Genomic DNA, 15,779 nt, shown 5'->3' on the forward strand with positions numbered 1-15,779 from the left:
TAAGTAGATTCTTGCACCTCATACCATATACAAAAATAAAACCTAGCTGTATTGTATTAAAGATATAAATGTAAAAGATATAACTATAATGCTTTTAGAAAAGAATACAAGAAATATCTTCATGATCTTGGGATATAGAAGAATTTTTTAAACAAGGCATAAAAGCATAAATCTAAAAGGAAAATCCTGATAAATTTGACACAAATTAAGAACTTTTGTTCAAAAGAACTAGGAATGAAAAGACAAAGTAGAAAAAAGATATTTGCAAAGCATCTAACCAACAAAAACCTTGTGTCCATAGTATGTTAAAAATTTCAATGAATTAGTAAGAAAAAGATTTGAATACACAAAACCTAAAGACGAATGAACATACAAAAAGGTGTTCAATGTCTAATCTAATGTTATCTAATCATGTTAATATAGATAAAACTATCTATATAATAAGCTAGCTAAAATGCAAAAGTGTGACAGTATCAGATATTGGAGAAGACTGGGATAACAAGAACTTTTACTTACACCTGGCAGCAATGTGCATAACCACTCTGGAATACATTATATGTAAGGTTGAAGACCCACCTACTAAGAGTCAACATTTCCACTTCTAGGTATATATTCTAAAAAATGTGTTTATTTGCATTAGAAATCACATATAAAAATGCAACAGCAGCCTTATTAATAAAAGACTGAAACCAATTCAAATATCTATCAACAGTATATTAGTATATTATGATACTGTCCTATGATAGATGCTAATAAAACTGAACTACACAAATTAACATAAACTACAGCTTCACAGCAACATGAATGAATCCTACAAACAACTATCAAATAAAAGAAGCCAAACACCCCCTAAAATATACTCTTGTTTCCACTACAAAAAAGTTCAAAATCAAGGACAACAAAATAACTACTATTTATTTAGGGATATAGACCTGGATAGTAAAACTACAAAGAAGGAAAGGCATGACTACCACAGATCACTTGACAGTGGTTACCACCGAGGCACTGGGGGCAGGTCAGAGATGTGATCAGAGGGGCTCACAGGGGCCCCTGAGGTACAAGTCTGAAAATAATCTCTTCTCTAATCCAGGTGATGGTGACATGGGCCTTCATGCTCTCCATCATAGTCTTTAAACTGTACATCTATGTATCACAACCAACTCTATGTGTATGTCTCAAAATTTTAAAGTAAGAAATTTCAAATTATAACAGCATCACAACCATGGATATACATGGTCTCTATGTTCTCTGAGATGCAAGGAGACTGTCTCTCTCACTTTCCAGAAAGAACACTGAAGCTTAGAGGAAAAATAAGTGTTGAAACCTGGTCTGGAACATCAGGGTTTGCCTCTCAAGTATTCATTATCCAGATTCATTATCCAAATGGTGAACTTGGTAAAAGCTCCCCATCTTAAAAAAAAAATACTTCAAATACGGCTCTTTAAGGCTTCTGGCAGGGACGTTTTATTTTGGTTAAAGCCACATTAATAGAAATTCCATAAAAACAAGCATGTAAACAAGGAATCAGAACTTTGGTTCACTGAAACATCTCACACCTAAAGCATCTGAGGTACAAAAGCACCTTGCTAGGTGCAGACCACCTGACTCTGCTCCAACCCTACCCGAGCGTCCAGAGATAGCACGGGCTGGTCAGAGAGGCTGGGGCCCAGGTCGTCCAGGACCTTCCCTAGTCCACTCTCTACTCCACACAAAACATTTATGCCTCCAGAGACCCGCCTGATGGGACTGGAACATAGACAGGAGTCTGTCACATTGAACTTGAAGACAACACGGACTGTGGGGCCAGGAAGGCGAAGGGCAGAAAATGATGTCAGTCAACTTCTGTCGATCCACACGGCCTCAAGAATTCCTGTCCTCGTTCATGGAACCACTTATTGGAGACTGTGAACAAACAGAAAGTATGTTACATTCCTGTTGGTTAATTTAGCAGCCAAAATTAATGATTCCTTCATGATGACTCCTACACTAGGCCTGGGAATCAGACATGAGTAAGACTTGGTTTCAGTCATCAAGTTACTTATGAGCTGGTAAGGAAAACAGATAATTGTACAAAAGTCTGTCAGTGACACGATATATGTGCGTAGGTTGCCACAGAAACAGAGCTAAAGAGCGTTTAACCATGTGGGGGAAGAGGAAACCCTAAGGCTGGGACAGAAAGCTGAACAGGAGTTATCCAGGGAAGGAAATGGACAGAGCAGGTGGTTCCTATACCAAAGGGGGTCTGGGAAGTGGGAACAGGATAAGAAAGAGAGCAAGGCACAATCCACGCTGGTGTGTGTGTCAGGGACCCCAACAAGCTTGGCACTGCTGGAATGCGGTGGGTGGGCAGTGAGATGCAAGAGACAAGGAAGCCTGTCAGGACTGTGGCAGACCTCAGTCAACCTCTGGGAGCCTGTCAGGACCGTGGCAGGCCTCAGTCGACCTCTGGGAGCCTGTCAGGACCGTGGCAGGCCTGGAAGCGACCTCAGGGAGCCTGTCAGGACCATGGCAGGCCTCAGTCAACCTCAGGGAGCCTGTCAGGACCATGGCAGGCCTCAGTCAACCTCAGGGAGCCTGTCAGGACCATGGCAGGCCTCAGTCAACCTCAAGGGCTCTAGGCAGCAGATCTATCCTGTGTGTTGTGGGCAGCGGGGAAGCAGAGCCGGTGCTAGCACAACCACCTGAAGTTGTGTCTTAAACGCTCACAAACCACGCTTTTCATTTCATAGACTCATAATGAATTGAGAAAATTGCTTTTAATGTGCGAATGAGGTCATTGCACTTTTAAAATACACTTTGTGATAATTAAATAATACATGTACTTAGCTGAAAAAATCAAATTGTTCTACAAGGCTTATAATGATAAATAGCAATCTCCTACCCATCCCTTCCCACCACCAATCCCCACTACCACTGGACATTTAACTCCTTTGTCTCTTCTGATATTTATCCTCATTTTTCTAAATAACATACTTACAATGTTATTTCTTGACTTTCAACTTTAGATCTTATATGTTGATAGTCTACCACAGAAGATGGGAGCTTTGGAATTTTTTACACCACTCTTAAAATACATATTTCCCCTTCCTATCTCCCAATATAGTTATATCACAAGTTCTAGTTAAATTAATATTCAGTATTTACACTACTATGTCATGTAAATATTACTCACACTTGAGCTACCTAATAGATTGTGCAGCTGACCCTTGAACAACACATTTGAACTGGGCAAGTCCAGTTATATACATGGGTTTTTTTAAAGATTTATCACTTTATTGTTAAAATTAAATCTATCTTTTGCTGCACTGGGTCTTCACTGCTGTGCGTGGGCTTTCTCTAGCGGTGGCAAGGCAGGTGCTAGTCTCTAGTTGTGGTGTGTGGGTTTCTCACTGCAGGGGCTTCTCTTGTTGAGGAGCACAGACTCTAGGTACATGGGCTTTAGGAGCTGTAGCATGTGGAATCATCCTGGACCAGGGATCAAACCTGTGTCCCCTGCATGGCAGCCAGACTCTGAACCACTGGACCACCAGGGAAGTCCTAGTTTTTTCATAGTAAATACTACAGTACTACATGATCCACAATTGTATGAATTTGTAAAGGTAGACCCGTGGATATGGAGGAACCGCATATATAGAGAGCTAACTATAAATTACACATGGATTTTCAACTGTGTAGAGGGTCAGCACCCCTACCTAACCTTGCTTTCATTCAAGGGTCAACTGTATTTTCTTTCTGGTACAACTTTTTTCCTTTTTCTTATTTTCTTTCTCATTTGCTTAATTTTCTGTGAATCTATCACTATTTATCCCCATAACTCTCCAAGAGGTCTATAAATTCATCTCTTTGTGATCACTTCCTGTCACATCCTGCTTCAAGCCTCTCCATGACTCACCACAGCTGCTTCCAAAACAAAGCTCAACTTTCAGCCTCCACAGTTTGATTTCAGCCTCAAGCCTCATCTCTCAGTCTCTGTGCCACAAGCCTCCCCTTGTGCAAGAGACAAAGGCAGCTGGTCCCCACACTATGATGTTGGTTTTAACCTGAGCCTTGTTCCACGTGGGCTTTGCTTGCCTGAGACACCTTTTCCTCTTTTTGTTTCCACTTCTCCCCACTGTGACCTCAGAACCCTTGCCAGAGCCCACTCTTCTGGGGGCCATCCTGGACCTAGGATGCCTGAATAGCTATTCTTCCTTGGGGCTTCCTCAGCTCTCTAGGCACCTCTGAAAGTGTTCCCAACCAAATGTCTTAGCATATAACCAGCTGAGTGGACAGCTAACATGGCTGCGCGGGACTACTGGTTATCAAGGAAAAACAAACACAAAACCCCAAAATCTCCAAAAGGGAGAAGGTTTTGACTCTGTGAAAATTCAGCAGCAAGTATCTCTCAGTTCAGAGTCTCAGGCTGACCACCAGAGCCCAGAGGCTACCACCACAACTTAAGCCACTCACCCCACTTGCAGCCCACAAGCACAGGGCAGGCAGCATGTCTTGTTCGATAGTCACCTTCCCCACTCCGTAGGAGGTTGTACCAGAATACAGCTGTGCCCTGGAAAGAGAGAGCCTGTCATACCCTTAGATACTGGGCTCAAGGATCTGATGCTGAGTACCACAGAGCCCCCTCTGAGCAGAAACACTCTCTCTCTCCTGTGTTCAGGGGCACAGGACTCTGGGACTCCAGCGTAGAGAAGTTCCCCAAAAAGCTCCTACCCTTCATGGTGGGGTAGATACTGAGAATCCCACCTGGCCCTCAAGGAATTTCCCTCTCCATTCCATCTCCCAAGGTGAAAGCCTAGACCACAGGTCAGGGTTCAGGAAAGGGCTAAGCTCCCTCAAAGTGACAGTCAAGCAAGCCAGGGAACTGGACTAGGAGACAGGAATGAGGTCTGGGCCCTGCACTTCAACTTTTGACCCCCAAGAACCAGAACTTACCTTCTTAGGCCAAATTGCAGCCCCCAGATCAGGAAAGACGGTGGCACCACCAGCTTCTACATCACTCATCTGGGAATACAAGACACAGAGCTTGGCCCTTCTACTCAATACTCTCAGAGCAACTGAGCCACAAAGGACGTGATGAAGTATGTGGATTGTCCTTCTCTGAGCACCAGTAGCTCCACCACCAGCCCTCTGGCCAGAAGGGCTCTTCCCACACCCTGCCCTTCCCTAAACCCTGCTTAATCTGAGTGGTTCATTAGGACAGTCCACGCCATGGAGAGAGGTAGGCCTAAGGAGACCCATACCCTGGCTGTCCTCGAATGGGGAAAATCTGAGTCTGTGCTGGGAAAATGCCTGGCTGACCCCCACGCCCCTTATCCTCGTCCAAGCTGGCCCTCGCCTAACCTGGTGTGCCTTGTGAGCGGCCCTGTGGCTTCTATTACCATTGGTGGCCCCAACTCTGCACTGTTTTTCTGGCTTGGGTAACCTGCAGCTCTAGTCAGACTCTCACCTTCCCACAACAGCCACCCTCCCAGGGCCAGCTAGGGTACTCTGTCTCCAAAGGGCCTGCATCTCCCGCAGTAAAACCTCAAACTAAATGGAACACAATTTCCATAGCAGCAAGGCTGCACTCATGCCCACAGAGCTCAGCTCATGCCCAAAGCACCACCTCTTTCTCATCTGGCTCTCTTACTTCAAGTTTTTTGCCTGTAAGGTAATAAAACGTGGAGCTAAAATATTTCCACAGGACACATACCAGACAGACTGAAGGGCACCCAACAGATGAATGGTAAATGTGGAAAATGACAACCCCTGATGGCTTCCCACCAGAGCGAGGATCAAATCCAGGCTCTTTTCTAAAACCTGAAGGCCCTGGCAGTCTCACCAGCCTCTCCCTTTGGCCACCCCAGATTAACACACTATCTCTGAGACACACCACCCTTTTTTCTCTTTTTCCAACATCCCAAGTTCCTTCCCTTTTCCAGGCCTCCACACATTCTCCTCTCTACCAGAAATCATGTTCTACCAACAAATTTCCACTCAACCTTTAAGACTCAACTGACATGTTACTTCTCAAGGGAGGCTTTCTCAGAACCTCCACTCTGCATTACTTCTTCAAAGCATTTACCACTATGGTAACCAAACAATGACCTCTCCTATGTCTAAAGTCTTTCATATTAGACCATAAGCCCATGAGAAACCACACATGCCCTGCTCACCAGCACATTCACAGCAGTCCCCAGCACATAATAACCACACAATGAAACTTAAACAAGACACCAAAGGGGAAAATGGACACAGGCTTCTGTCTTTAAGTTACTTCTATGCCTCTTTAGGGCTACCTCTTTCAGCCAAGGGGAGAGGAACCTATTCCTCATGTGAGAGGTAAACCTAACCCTGGCTGGAGTACAGGCAGCAGGTGGGAGGCAGGCAGGCCACTGAGCTTCGGGGAAATGAAGGCCGGTTCATCTAAGAGCACTTCCGGGCCACCTCCTCACTCTGACGCTAAGCAGAGACCTCTCCAGGACACCCATCCCCTAAGTCCAGACTAGCACTGGGCCCATCAAAAAGGAGCCAGGGATGTAAATCACAGGAGCTGGGAGAAAAATACAAATGGAAACACGGGGCAACACTCTACTCCAGCGAAGAAGGGTGCTGAGGGCCAGGAGGACCCAGCCATTGAGCAACAGCCGGTGGTACTGGCTCTGATGGGAACATATTTGAGAGCACTCTGGACCCAGGCTCCCCTTAAGCCCACACACTGCAGGCGTCATACTTACGTAGTTTAAGAACGTGGCCACACGATTCCCCGTCCCTAAACGCTTGAAAGCATCTTGCTCATCTTTCTATAAAATTAAGTGAAAGCACACAGGTGGGCCTGTACCCAATACTTACATAGTTAAGAAACGTCGCTAACCTATTCCCCTCCGTTTTGAGGCCGCTGTCAAAAGGTCGCTGCAATAGACAACAACTTTCACCCAAGTTTGCAACTGACTTCCCCTGCCACCCACAGGACTGGGGCCAAATAGGTCGAGGGAAGGTACCAAGGGGGGGTTCCATACACAGGCCTGGACCAGGGGCCAAAGTTGCAAGGGAAATCCTGGCTGGGCATGGAGGACAAGGGGCAGGAAAGAGTTCACAGAGACCTAGTGATGTCCTCTGCTTCAGAGTCAGGGCAAAGAATGGCAGGGTTGGGTCGGGGGACCACTCCCAATATCACAGGGGAAACAGCCGGGCTGCACTTGGCTCTGGACTTGGGCTTCTCCAGTAACAAAGAGTGGGCCCTGGTGAGGTGAGGGGGCTACGGTGAAGGCTACAGCCTTCTCAAATCAGCTAGAGCAGGGCCTTTGAAAAAACCTGAGCGGGGTCTTACCCTGGAGAAGTCAAAATGTGGCTCGTACTGTCCTCCCATTCCATAATTAGCAACCTGGTAGGAAATAACAGCATTGGACTTTGTCAGCAGCATGAACCACCCTGAAGCAGCCCATCTCCCAGGTAACAACCAGAACCCCAAGGAGCAGCCTCTCTGAGGAGGGTAGCTATGCCCTGCCAGTTTGGGCAGAACAAATGCTGCAAACAGGTCTATAGTTGTGTCCAAGAGGAAGGGTGCAGCACAAATGTGGTTTCCAAGAAAGGACATGATGGCAAGCTGCAGATGGCCACCGTGGAGAAGCTCCAGCCCTTGAGGGACACATGAATTGCAGCAGAGGGAGCCCTCCTTCAGGCAGGCCATGATTATTTGCAAGATAATGAAGCGGTAATCCAGAAGAATACCAACAATAAATTCAGAACTGGTTTGGGTAGGGGGTTTCTTTTTAGTACTAGTTTGGGAGCTACTCAGTGCCTGGCCATGCTCCTGCCACCTCCGTCACCAGGCCCCAGAAACTCATCTTGGTCAGGCTGAATAGGACAAACAAATCCCACCCCATCTCATAGTGGTCCACTGCATGGAATACTTCTGCACCCAAGTGCAGCAGCAGGGCTTGGGCGGCTGGCTGCAGGGGTCCCAAAACTGCTGCTCTACCTCAGTGCCCCCAAGTGGAGTCTGAACCCGGACCAGGGCCTGAGCCACCTCAGGTATCACTAATTGGATCAGAAGTCACAAACACCTTTGTGAACAGTTTACCAGCACAATATAAGTTCTAAGTCACACTGGTTCTTTTAGCTTCAGTAGTTAGATGAGAGACGAAGTTCAAGATGAAATGCAGAATCTGACATGAAAGCTGACGTACTAAATGGTACCACCAATGTCTATCTGGGAACACTTGGCTACTGTGTCTTAATGAAACCATAAACACTTTGAAGATTCAACTATTAGTCCTCAGAAAAGTGGTTTCATACAAACTTTGTGGTGATTCTAAGAGTCGGGAGAGAGATGCTGCAAAACTGGCAATAATGGCCATCTATTAACAGGATGGAGGGAGAGGGAGGATGGGCTCTACAAGAGAGAAAATCCTCCTTTTGGAGTATAAAACAGTATTTATTGAATGTGATGAAACTCAGATTTGGGGCAGAATGATTTTTTTCAATGTCCATAAAAATAAAAACATTGATAAGGAGAATCGGAATCAGTGGAAGAAAACATGCTGTCACACACTGCTTCAGCCGTCAAGTGTCCCACACCAAAAATACTATCAACAGTGCGAGGAGGCCCAGTTCAGCAGGTGACCCTGAGACTGACGATGCATGTAAGGAGAGAGGTGCTAGAGAAGCTGATGAAGTGATATCACAAATGATTTTCCTTTGGATCCACTATAGCCAAGAACTTGAAGAAAACTTTAAACATGACTGTGATCAGTTTTCCAGCGCATTCAGGAGAGTTCATTTGCTGCTTGCTGCTGGAGGTGCAAAGGTATGACTGCATTTTCCAACACTCCCACTTGCTGGATGGAGGGCTTAAACTTTCACTACCTGGGGATAATGAAAGAAGCTGCATTGTTACAGGTGGCTCATCTTTTAGCAGTTTTGAGAATCATGGTGATTCTCACATTTGATCATAGTGTTCAGGCTACTGTACCTGTAGTATTTAATACCATCCCCAAATAGTACAAGTGCCATGGGAACTTCTGGATGTGCAGCCATCAGAATCACCATCTGGGCAACTCCAGGCCCCAGACTCATACCTCACATAACAAGAAGCTGTACATCAAAACTGATTCCTGAGAGGAGGTATTCATTTGTCACAAAAGTATTAAGAGTCAGTCCTTTGAAAGATGTGGGTATTTACAATACTGAGGTCAGAGTGAAGGGGGAAAAATAGTTAGAAATCACTTTTTTGGTGAGACTGAGACATCAGCAGAGTCTTCAACCTTCAGGAATTCTGGCAATGCAGAATCTCTTCCACTCTCAGACAGGCCCTCATCCAATTCAAAAGAAAGCCTCGATCACCCTTTCTTCCAAATGATCTAAAGCAAACACATCAACTACAGGTGAGGATGTCAGCAGACAGCAGAAGAACCAGTTCCTTTCCAGAAGCCTGTAATGCCCCCATGCGGACCCTGGTGGGAAGGCTCTTGCTGGTGCCTAGGCATGTATCACACTATGTGGAATGAACACTAGGAGACAGGTTCTGAAACCTAGTTTCCTATCCCCTGTCCGTGTAGGATCAAAGCTTTGAACAACACCGGCTGGCAAAGAAAATGCCAAGACAGCTCCCAGAGAACGAAAGCAAACAACAATGGTCTTCTGGAAGACCCTGACCATAAAAGGCCATACGCTGGGAGCTGCGGCATTCAAAGCCCACTTATCAACTGAGTCACAGCATTACAAAAGGTCAGTTAAGAAGAAGCCAGACCAAGGACAAAGCTGCGTCTTCTGGGGTTGCATGTGAGATAGGGTACAGCCTGGCATACACAGTCATCCAGGAGAGCAACAGGAGTACAGGCCTTGTACACTCTTTTCAGCCTTTTGGTCCAGGGTATGGAGTCAGCAACCAAATGGAACATCATCCTCAGTAAGGGCCATGATGGTCCTAACACTGGCTCATTTGCAGGAAGCAATGGCAGATGTCTTAACAACAACACAAAACCTGTTCCAGGAAGGTATGAATTACAACTACACCAACAGGAATGCACTTGGGGCATGGAGACCCTTTCGCTCCTGAAAGGGGTGTGCTCTCCCACGTAACGGGAGTGGGAGATGTGGCAGAAGTCCTCTCTTGATGCGCTTGTCTGCAGATCTTACCTAAAAATTAGACTTTCAAACTCAACACTAAGCTCAGTGGAACTGAAAAAATTACATAAAATGTTCACAAAACTGTAAGATAATCAGCATGCTTTAAAAAAAAAAAAAAAAACAACAACTCTGGTAGACTTCACACAAATCCATAAAGACAACCTTCAAAATTGGTTTTGGTTGCTGACCCAGCTATGGAGTGGGGAGTAAGTGCTGATTTGCTTGGATGTGTCCAGGCAAAAGTTCAGAGAATATTTTCCAAGTGATCTCAGTTCAATATTCTACTGAGAGCTATGGTTGATCAGTTAAAGTGTGAGATCCTTAAATATACAGAACCTCTGGCCAAACAGATCCAAGAGACTCAAGAAAAATGCCAGTGAAACTTTTCTGGCAGCGTCTCAGGGCATCACTTTACAGCAGAATTCAGAATCTGGAATGTTCAGAAGGGAGCATGTCCAGTGCTGATTTGAATTCAATAGAACAGAGGACATATTAGTAGGAACTCTGCCCATAATGTTCAGTATGGTGCTGCCGTGTGTCTTCACCTCTGAAATAAAAAGCAGGAAGCCAGGGTCCCACAGAATTACTTAAAATGGAGTATTTCATCTTCACCATCCAACCAATCTAGGCCTCTCCCTGCTAAAGTATTATAGAACATTTTACCTCCAAATGGACTTGACTAAGACTCAGAACCATACCTCTGAATATATTCACAGCTCTTAGAGGTGTCCCTGGAACAATTCAGGGTATCAGCTTCTGTAGTTAGGATGACGTAAATGGGCCCGCCACACCCACCAACAATCCCTAGCACCTAGTGTGATACTTGGGCACAGAAAAGATATTCAGGTGACATTTGTGAACACTAACTGTAGGCATACTTAATTCTGGCTTCCCAATAGGAGGCCACTCCATACTCGTGGCATCTTGTAGTCATACAGTTACCCTAGGCCCAGCCCTGAGCACCCTGGGAGATGATCTAGCTAGAAACACTCCCTTCCCAACTCCAGGGTCCCAGGAACAAGCCATACCTGCAACAATTCTGCAGTCTTCACTGTTAGCCCTGTGATGTGCTGCATCCGCAGATTCACCCGAGCCACAACGGGGTCATCGTCCTCCTCCAGCCAGGAGCTACACCGAAACAAGAGGGAGAGAAAAGCAGGGCAAAGCAGGCTTCGATGAGGTCCTCCACTCTCCCCAGCCTCAGGGCCAGCACTGAAGGCAGCACAGAGTGAAAGCTCCCCGTAGGCAGGTGCAGGCGCCAGCAGGGAGGACACCCACCCAAGCCACCGCCCTCAGTAGGAACTAGGAGGCCCCGGAGTTGGGGCGTGAGCAGCCATCCCTCTTCCACCATCACCTTTGCTAACCTTTTGGAAACCCTGTAGCTGGCGACAGTAAGCACACCTGTCTTGGGATCACGAACAGTGGCTCGTGCAAGCTGGAAGGCAGGAAGAAAGGGCACACTTATCATTCTTTGCCTTGAGTGTTTTCCTGGAGAGACTGGGACCTGATCTGCCAATCAGACCAGGAAGGGAAGGAGCTCTGCAGGTAGTGGCTCTAGCCAAGGCCCCTTGATCCTGCAAGCCAGTCCAGGGCAGTGGTCTCCAAATTCCTGTTCTGCTGTCAGAGCCTGGCCCCTGCCCGCCCCTGGTTCCCAGGTCCATGCTGTCTTCAGAATTATGCCTATGGAGTCTGTCTAGTCTATTCACCCATCTACCTAGACAGCCCCTTTCTCCCCAGGCCCACACACCACACCTGCCCACGCCTGGCCGCTCCCACCATATTCAGACTATGCTGCTGTCCCTGAGTCTCAGTCCTGCATGCTCCTCTCAACACGGTCAAGTCCACTGTCCTTCTGAACCTCAGCAACCTCCTCTGCCCAGAAACCTACCCAAACACTCTCCTACTGCACAGCCTCTGCTGGCCTCCTGCTGCACAAGGAACAAAAACAGAAAGCACAGTTTTCACTCCCTTGGGAGCTTTGCAAGGTCAGAAGATAGTCAGGAAAGCAGTCTACAAGCAGCAATAAGTGAACGGCGCTGGAAGCCACCCACCTCCACATGCTCACTCATAATAAATACACACCTATCTCACACCCCCCAGTTTCCACAGACTGGTGCAGTGATACTCCCAGGAAGGGCCTGCTGCCTGGAGCCAGCCCCCCATGCTCCAGCTGTGGACTGTCTTAACTAGTGCTTCCTCATGTGCCCAGCACAATACCAGGAGACCAAGACACGGCTGCTATCCTCATACAACTCAGTCAGGTGGGAAGGCAAAAAACCAGCTGCGTGGTCACAGCACAGCATGTAGAAGCTGGGAAGGGGGACGCTCAGTGTCCGGGGCAGCACAGTCGACAGGGTCAAGACTGGTTTCCTAAGAGGGTGATGGCGGAGCCACCTAGCTGAGATTTGAACAGTAAGCAGGAGCTAGCCAGGCAGGAGAAGGTTACAGGAACAGGGCAGGAACAGCAACGCAGGGACCCAGAGGTCAAAATGGATGTGTCGTATGACTGTGGATTTGAAGTGAGAGGGAAGAGATGAGAACAGGCTGAGGAGGCAAGAGGGGGTTGAGTTGGATCTAACCTGTGACCAGTGAGAAGCAGGGGAGGGACACCACAGCCTGAGTGTAACAAGGATCACTGTGGATACATCATAGAGGGGTGATTAAGGAGGGGTCAGAGCAGGAACAAGGAGGCCAGTGAGGATGTCAGAGAGAGGTCAGGGCAAGAGGTGGCAGAAGGGATGGAGGGAGTGGATGGACCAGAAGGCTGGCCAAGCTGGACAGGTGCTGCTGCAGCACGTTCAGGTAAGACCCACTGCACCCAGAACGGAGGGCTTCCCCGAGATCCACCCACTGTTCTTTCCTGATGACAACTGCAGCTGTGGCCAGATCCCATCCAAACAAGTGAACCACAGCACTGGCCTGACGCCCACAGGGAGGCTCTGGGCAGCTGTGCTCGGCTCCCAGGGACAGACAGAGCTATTTTGAAAGCAGGCCAGAGACCTGAGGGCAGCTGCCAGGCATTCCCCACAGGCTAAGTTAAGCTCATGGGCCCTACTTCAAAGCCAGGATAACATCTGTCCCTCACAGGCTCCGGAAAGGAGAGTCCGCCTGTAATAGCCAACATGTTTGGCCCTTCACGGGGCTTCTATTCAAAGACTAGCTTCCCAGCCACTCTCCTCTTCAGCCACACCCATGTGCACACACGCACCCAACATGAGCACATACACACAGAGCAATGTTTCTGCCTTGGACAGAGGGACAGGGAGGAATCCCTCAGGAGGGTCTGGCACCACAGTGCCTCCCTCACCTGACAGCCAAGAAAGCAGTTTTCTTTCCCGCAGGAATTTGGAGCTGGTCCAGGGAATGGAAGAGAGTGGGGGTCTGTGGTCCCCATTCTCCACACACTCTGGCTAGACCCTCCCTCAGTAATATCAGTGACACTAACAACTGGCTCTGAGCCCTGGAGGTCCTAGTACCTCAAAGCAAGGCTGTTCCAAGATGCAGTCCAGGGCCCAGGATGGGAACCTATCTTAGGCCTCTCCAGGAGTGCTGGCCTCCTGGCCTCGACAGTTCTCTTAGAAGCAGAGCAATAGAGGATCTCCAGCTAACTCCTCGCTCCTGATCACCAGTGACAGGAGAAGGGTGGGGACATGGCAGCAAGCAGTTCTCTTTGAAAGATGTCAGATGGGAGAAAACCTTTTATGAACTAGAAATAGAAGAAGAATTTTGTAACATGATGACATATATACAAAACCAACAGCCAACTTGCACACTTACCAGTGAAACACCAAAGGCATTTCTAGGAAATTCAGGAACAAGACAAAGATTCCTATTATAAAAATGCTCTAGAAGCTCTGGACAATTCAACAAGACAACAGAAACAGAACTATAATGACTAGAAAAGAGAAAACAAAATTTTTCTAATTTGCAGGTGCTAGTACTATATGGCGGAGAAGGCCCTGGCACCCCACTCCAGTACTCTTGCCTGCAAACTCCCATGGACAGAGGAGCCTGGTGGGCTGCAGTCCATGGGATCGCTAAGAGTCAGACACGACTGAGCGACTTCACTTTCACTTTTCACTTTCATGCATTCGAGAAGGAAATGGCAACCCACTCCAGTGTTCTTGCCTGGAGAATCCCAGGGACGGGGGAGCCTAGTGGGCTGCCATCTATGGGGTCGCACAGAGTCGGACACGACTGAAGTGACTTAGCAACAGTAGCAGCAGCAGTACTATATGGACAACCTAAGATAATTAGCTAAAAACCAAAAGAATAAGAAATGAGTTCAACCACTAGCTGTGATCTGCACCGGGTCTAATTCCTTGTGGGTAAAATGAAGATGATGACGGAGCCTGCTGAGCAGACATAGCAGTTAACACATGTTAAGGACTTAGAATAGGGCCTGCCACACTTCAGAACTCAGTACACATTAGCTATTATGATGAAATATATTTTTACAATCAACAGTTTAGCTTATGATGGTACGCTAATTTAATAACATAACCAGTAAAATCATAATGGTGAAAGAAACAAAGTGAAGTTACAATAACAATAATAACAACAACAACAAACAACAAACTGCCTAGGAATAAATTAACAAGAGAAGTGCCAGGCTTATGTGAAGAAAATATTTAAAGGTGTGAATAAACAGAGAGACCCAGTGTGCTGCTAGATGAGAAGACAGCCCTGCAGACACTCACGCTCCTCCAAGTCAATCACTTCTTCGCAGTCCTCATCAGGAGCTCCACAGGACCCAGCCTGGCAGTACCCCATGGCATACTTCCTAAACACTCACCCACACACCAGCCACCAACCTGCCCAGGGTGCCCTTTTTTCCCACCCTTGTCTGTCCACATTGCTTCCCCCCATGGACCATGACTCCTCAAGGTCAAATCGAGTCTGCAGTACCTTAGTACCCGACAGTGGACTCATGCAAGCCATCAGCAGAGGCCACCTGGGTGAGCAGCCACACTGCCCCATGGCACCTGGACTAAGCGGCCTGAGAAGGAACAGCGGAGACACCTACTTTGGGTTTCGCAATCTCCTTGATCCTCTCGATTTCCTCGTCAGACATGACGTCGTAGTACCTGACGATGTGCGGGCTGTCCCACTCATCCTCCTCTTTGAAGGGGGCGATGAGCAGCTGCGGCACCCTGTTGCCATGGTGATACCTACAGAAGAGCCTCTTCTGCCTTCGGGGGGTCTGGGGAACACAGAACAACAGGCCCTGAACCGAGTGAGTCCTAACCCTCAGTCCCAGACTAGCTGGCTGCAGACACTGGTCTCAAACATCGTGTCCAGCAGTCGCTCCCTCCCACCTCACCAGACAAGAAAACAAAAGCCCCTCAGTTTGGCTGGCATGAAATGATATGCCACAAATCATGCAGAGGTTCTCCTCTCCCAAGAATTCCTCATTTGACAAGCCCTGTGGCAGGGTGTAATTCCTGACCCTTCTCACAGAGACATGAGTAGGTGAGGAGGGCTGGGGCAGGGGAGACGTCTTTCTAGGCAGAAGAGCCAGCGGGAGCAAGCAGACACCGGCACGGAGAAGGCCAACAGACTGACTCACATCTGAGCCTCTGTGAGGAAGCACCGGGGTCCCAGGGCTGTCCAAGGCCAGTGATACCTCATACCAAGTTCTAGCAACTGTCTTGTCTTTGCTAGAGATCACG

General features: G+C 47.6%; 1 protein-coding gene across 5 annotated transcripts in view; it reads right to left on the bottom strand.

The window, feature by feature from the left end:
• Positions 1-608: 608 nt before the first annotated feature.
• The window catches only part of P4HA2 (prolyl 4-hydroxylase subunit alpha 2), a 37,703-nt gene continuing 22,532 nt past the window's right edge, over positions 609-15,779 (bottom strand). For 3 of the 5 annotated variants that reach the window (XM_027547073.1, XM_027547075.1, XM_027547072.1), the window contains exons 9-16: positions 15,134-15,310; positions 11,472-11,542; positions 11,136-11,235; positions 7,307-7,360; positions 6,714-6,779; positions 4,930-4,998; positions 4,450-4,546; positions 1,439-1,902 (exon numbers count right to left, since the gene is read on the bottom strand). In XM_027547073.1, coding sequence (XP_027402874.1) covers positions 1,832-1,902; positions 4,450-4,546; positions 4,930-4,998; positions 6,714-6,779; positions 7,307-7,360; positions 11,136-11,235; positions 11,472-11,542; positions 15,134-15,310 — 705 coding nt within the window. In that variant the 3' untranslated portion in view covers positions 1,439-1,831. Of the gene's footprint in view, positions 1,903-4,449; positions 4,547-4,929; positions 4,999-6,713; positions 6,780-6,828; positions 6,889-7,306; positions 7,361-11,135; positions 11,236-11,471; positions 11,543-15,133; positions 15,311-15,779 lie in introns of all 5 variants that reach the window. The other 2 variants (XM_027547071.1, XM_027547076.1) reach the window with 2 other exon arrangements.

This window comes from Bos indicus x Bos taurus, chromosome 7, assembly GCF_003369695.1.
Source record: "Bos indicus x Bos taurus breed Angus x Brahman F1 hybrid chromosome 7, Bos_hybrid_MaternalHap_v2.0, whole genome shotgun sequence".
In the NCBI taxonomy this organism is placed as follows: domain Eukaryota; kingdom Metazoa; phylum Chordata; class Mammalia; order Artiodactyla; family Bovidae; genus Bos; species Bos indicus x Bos taurus.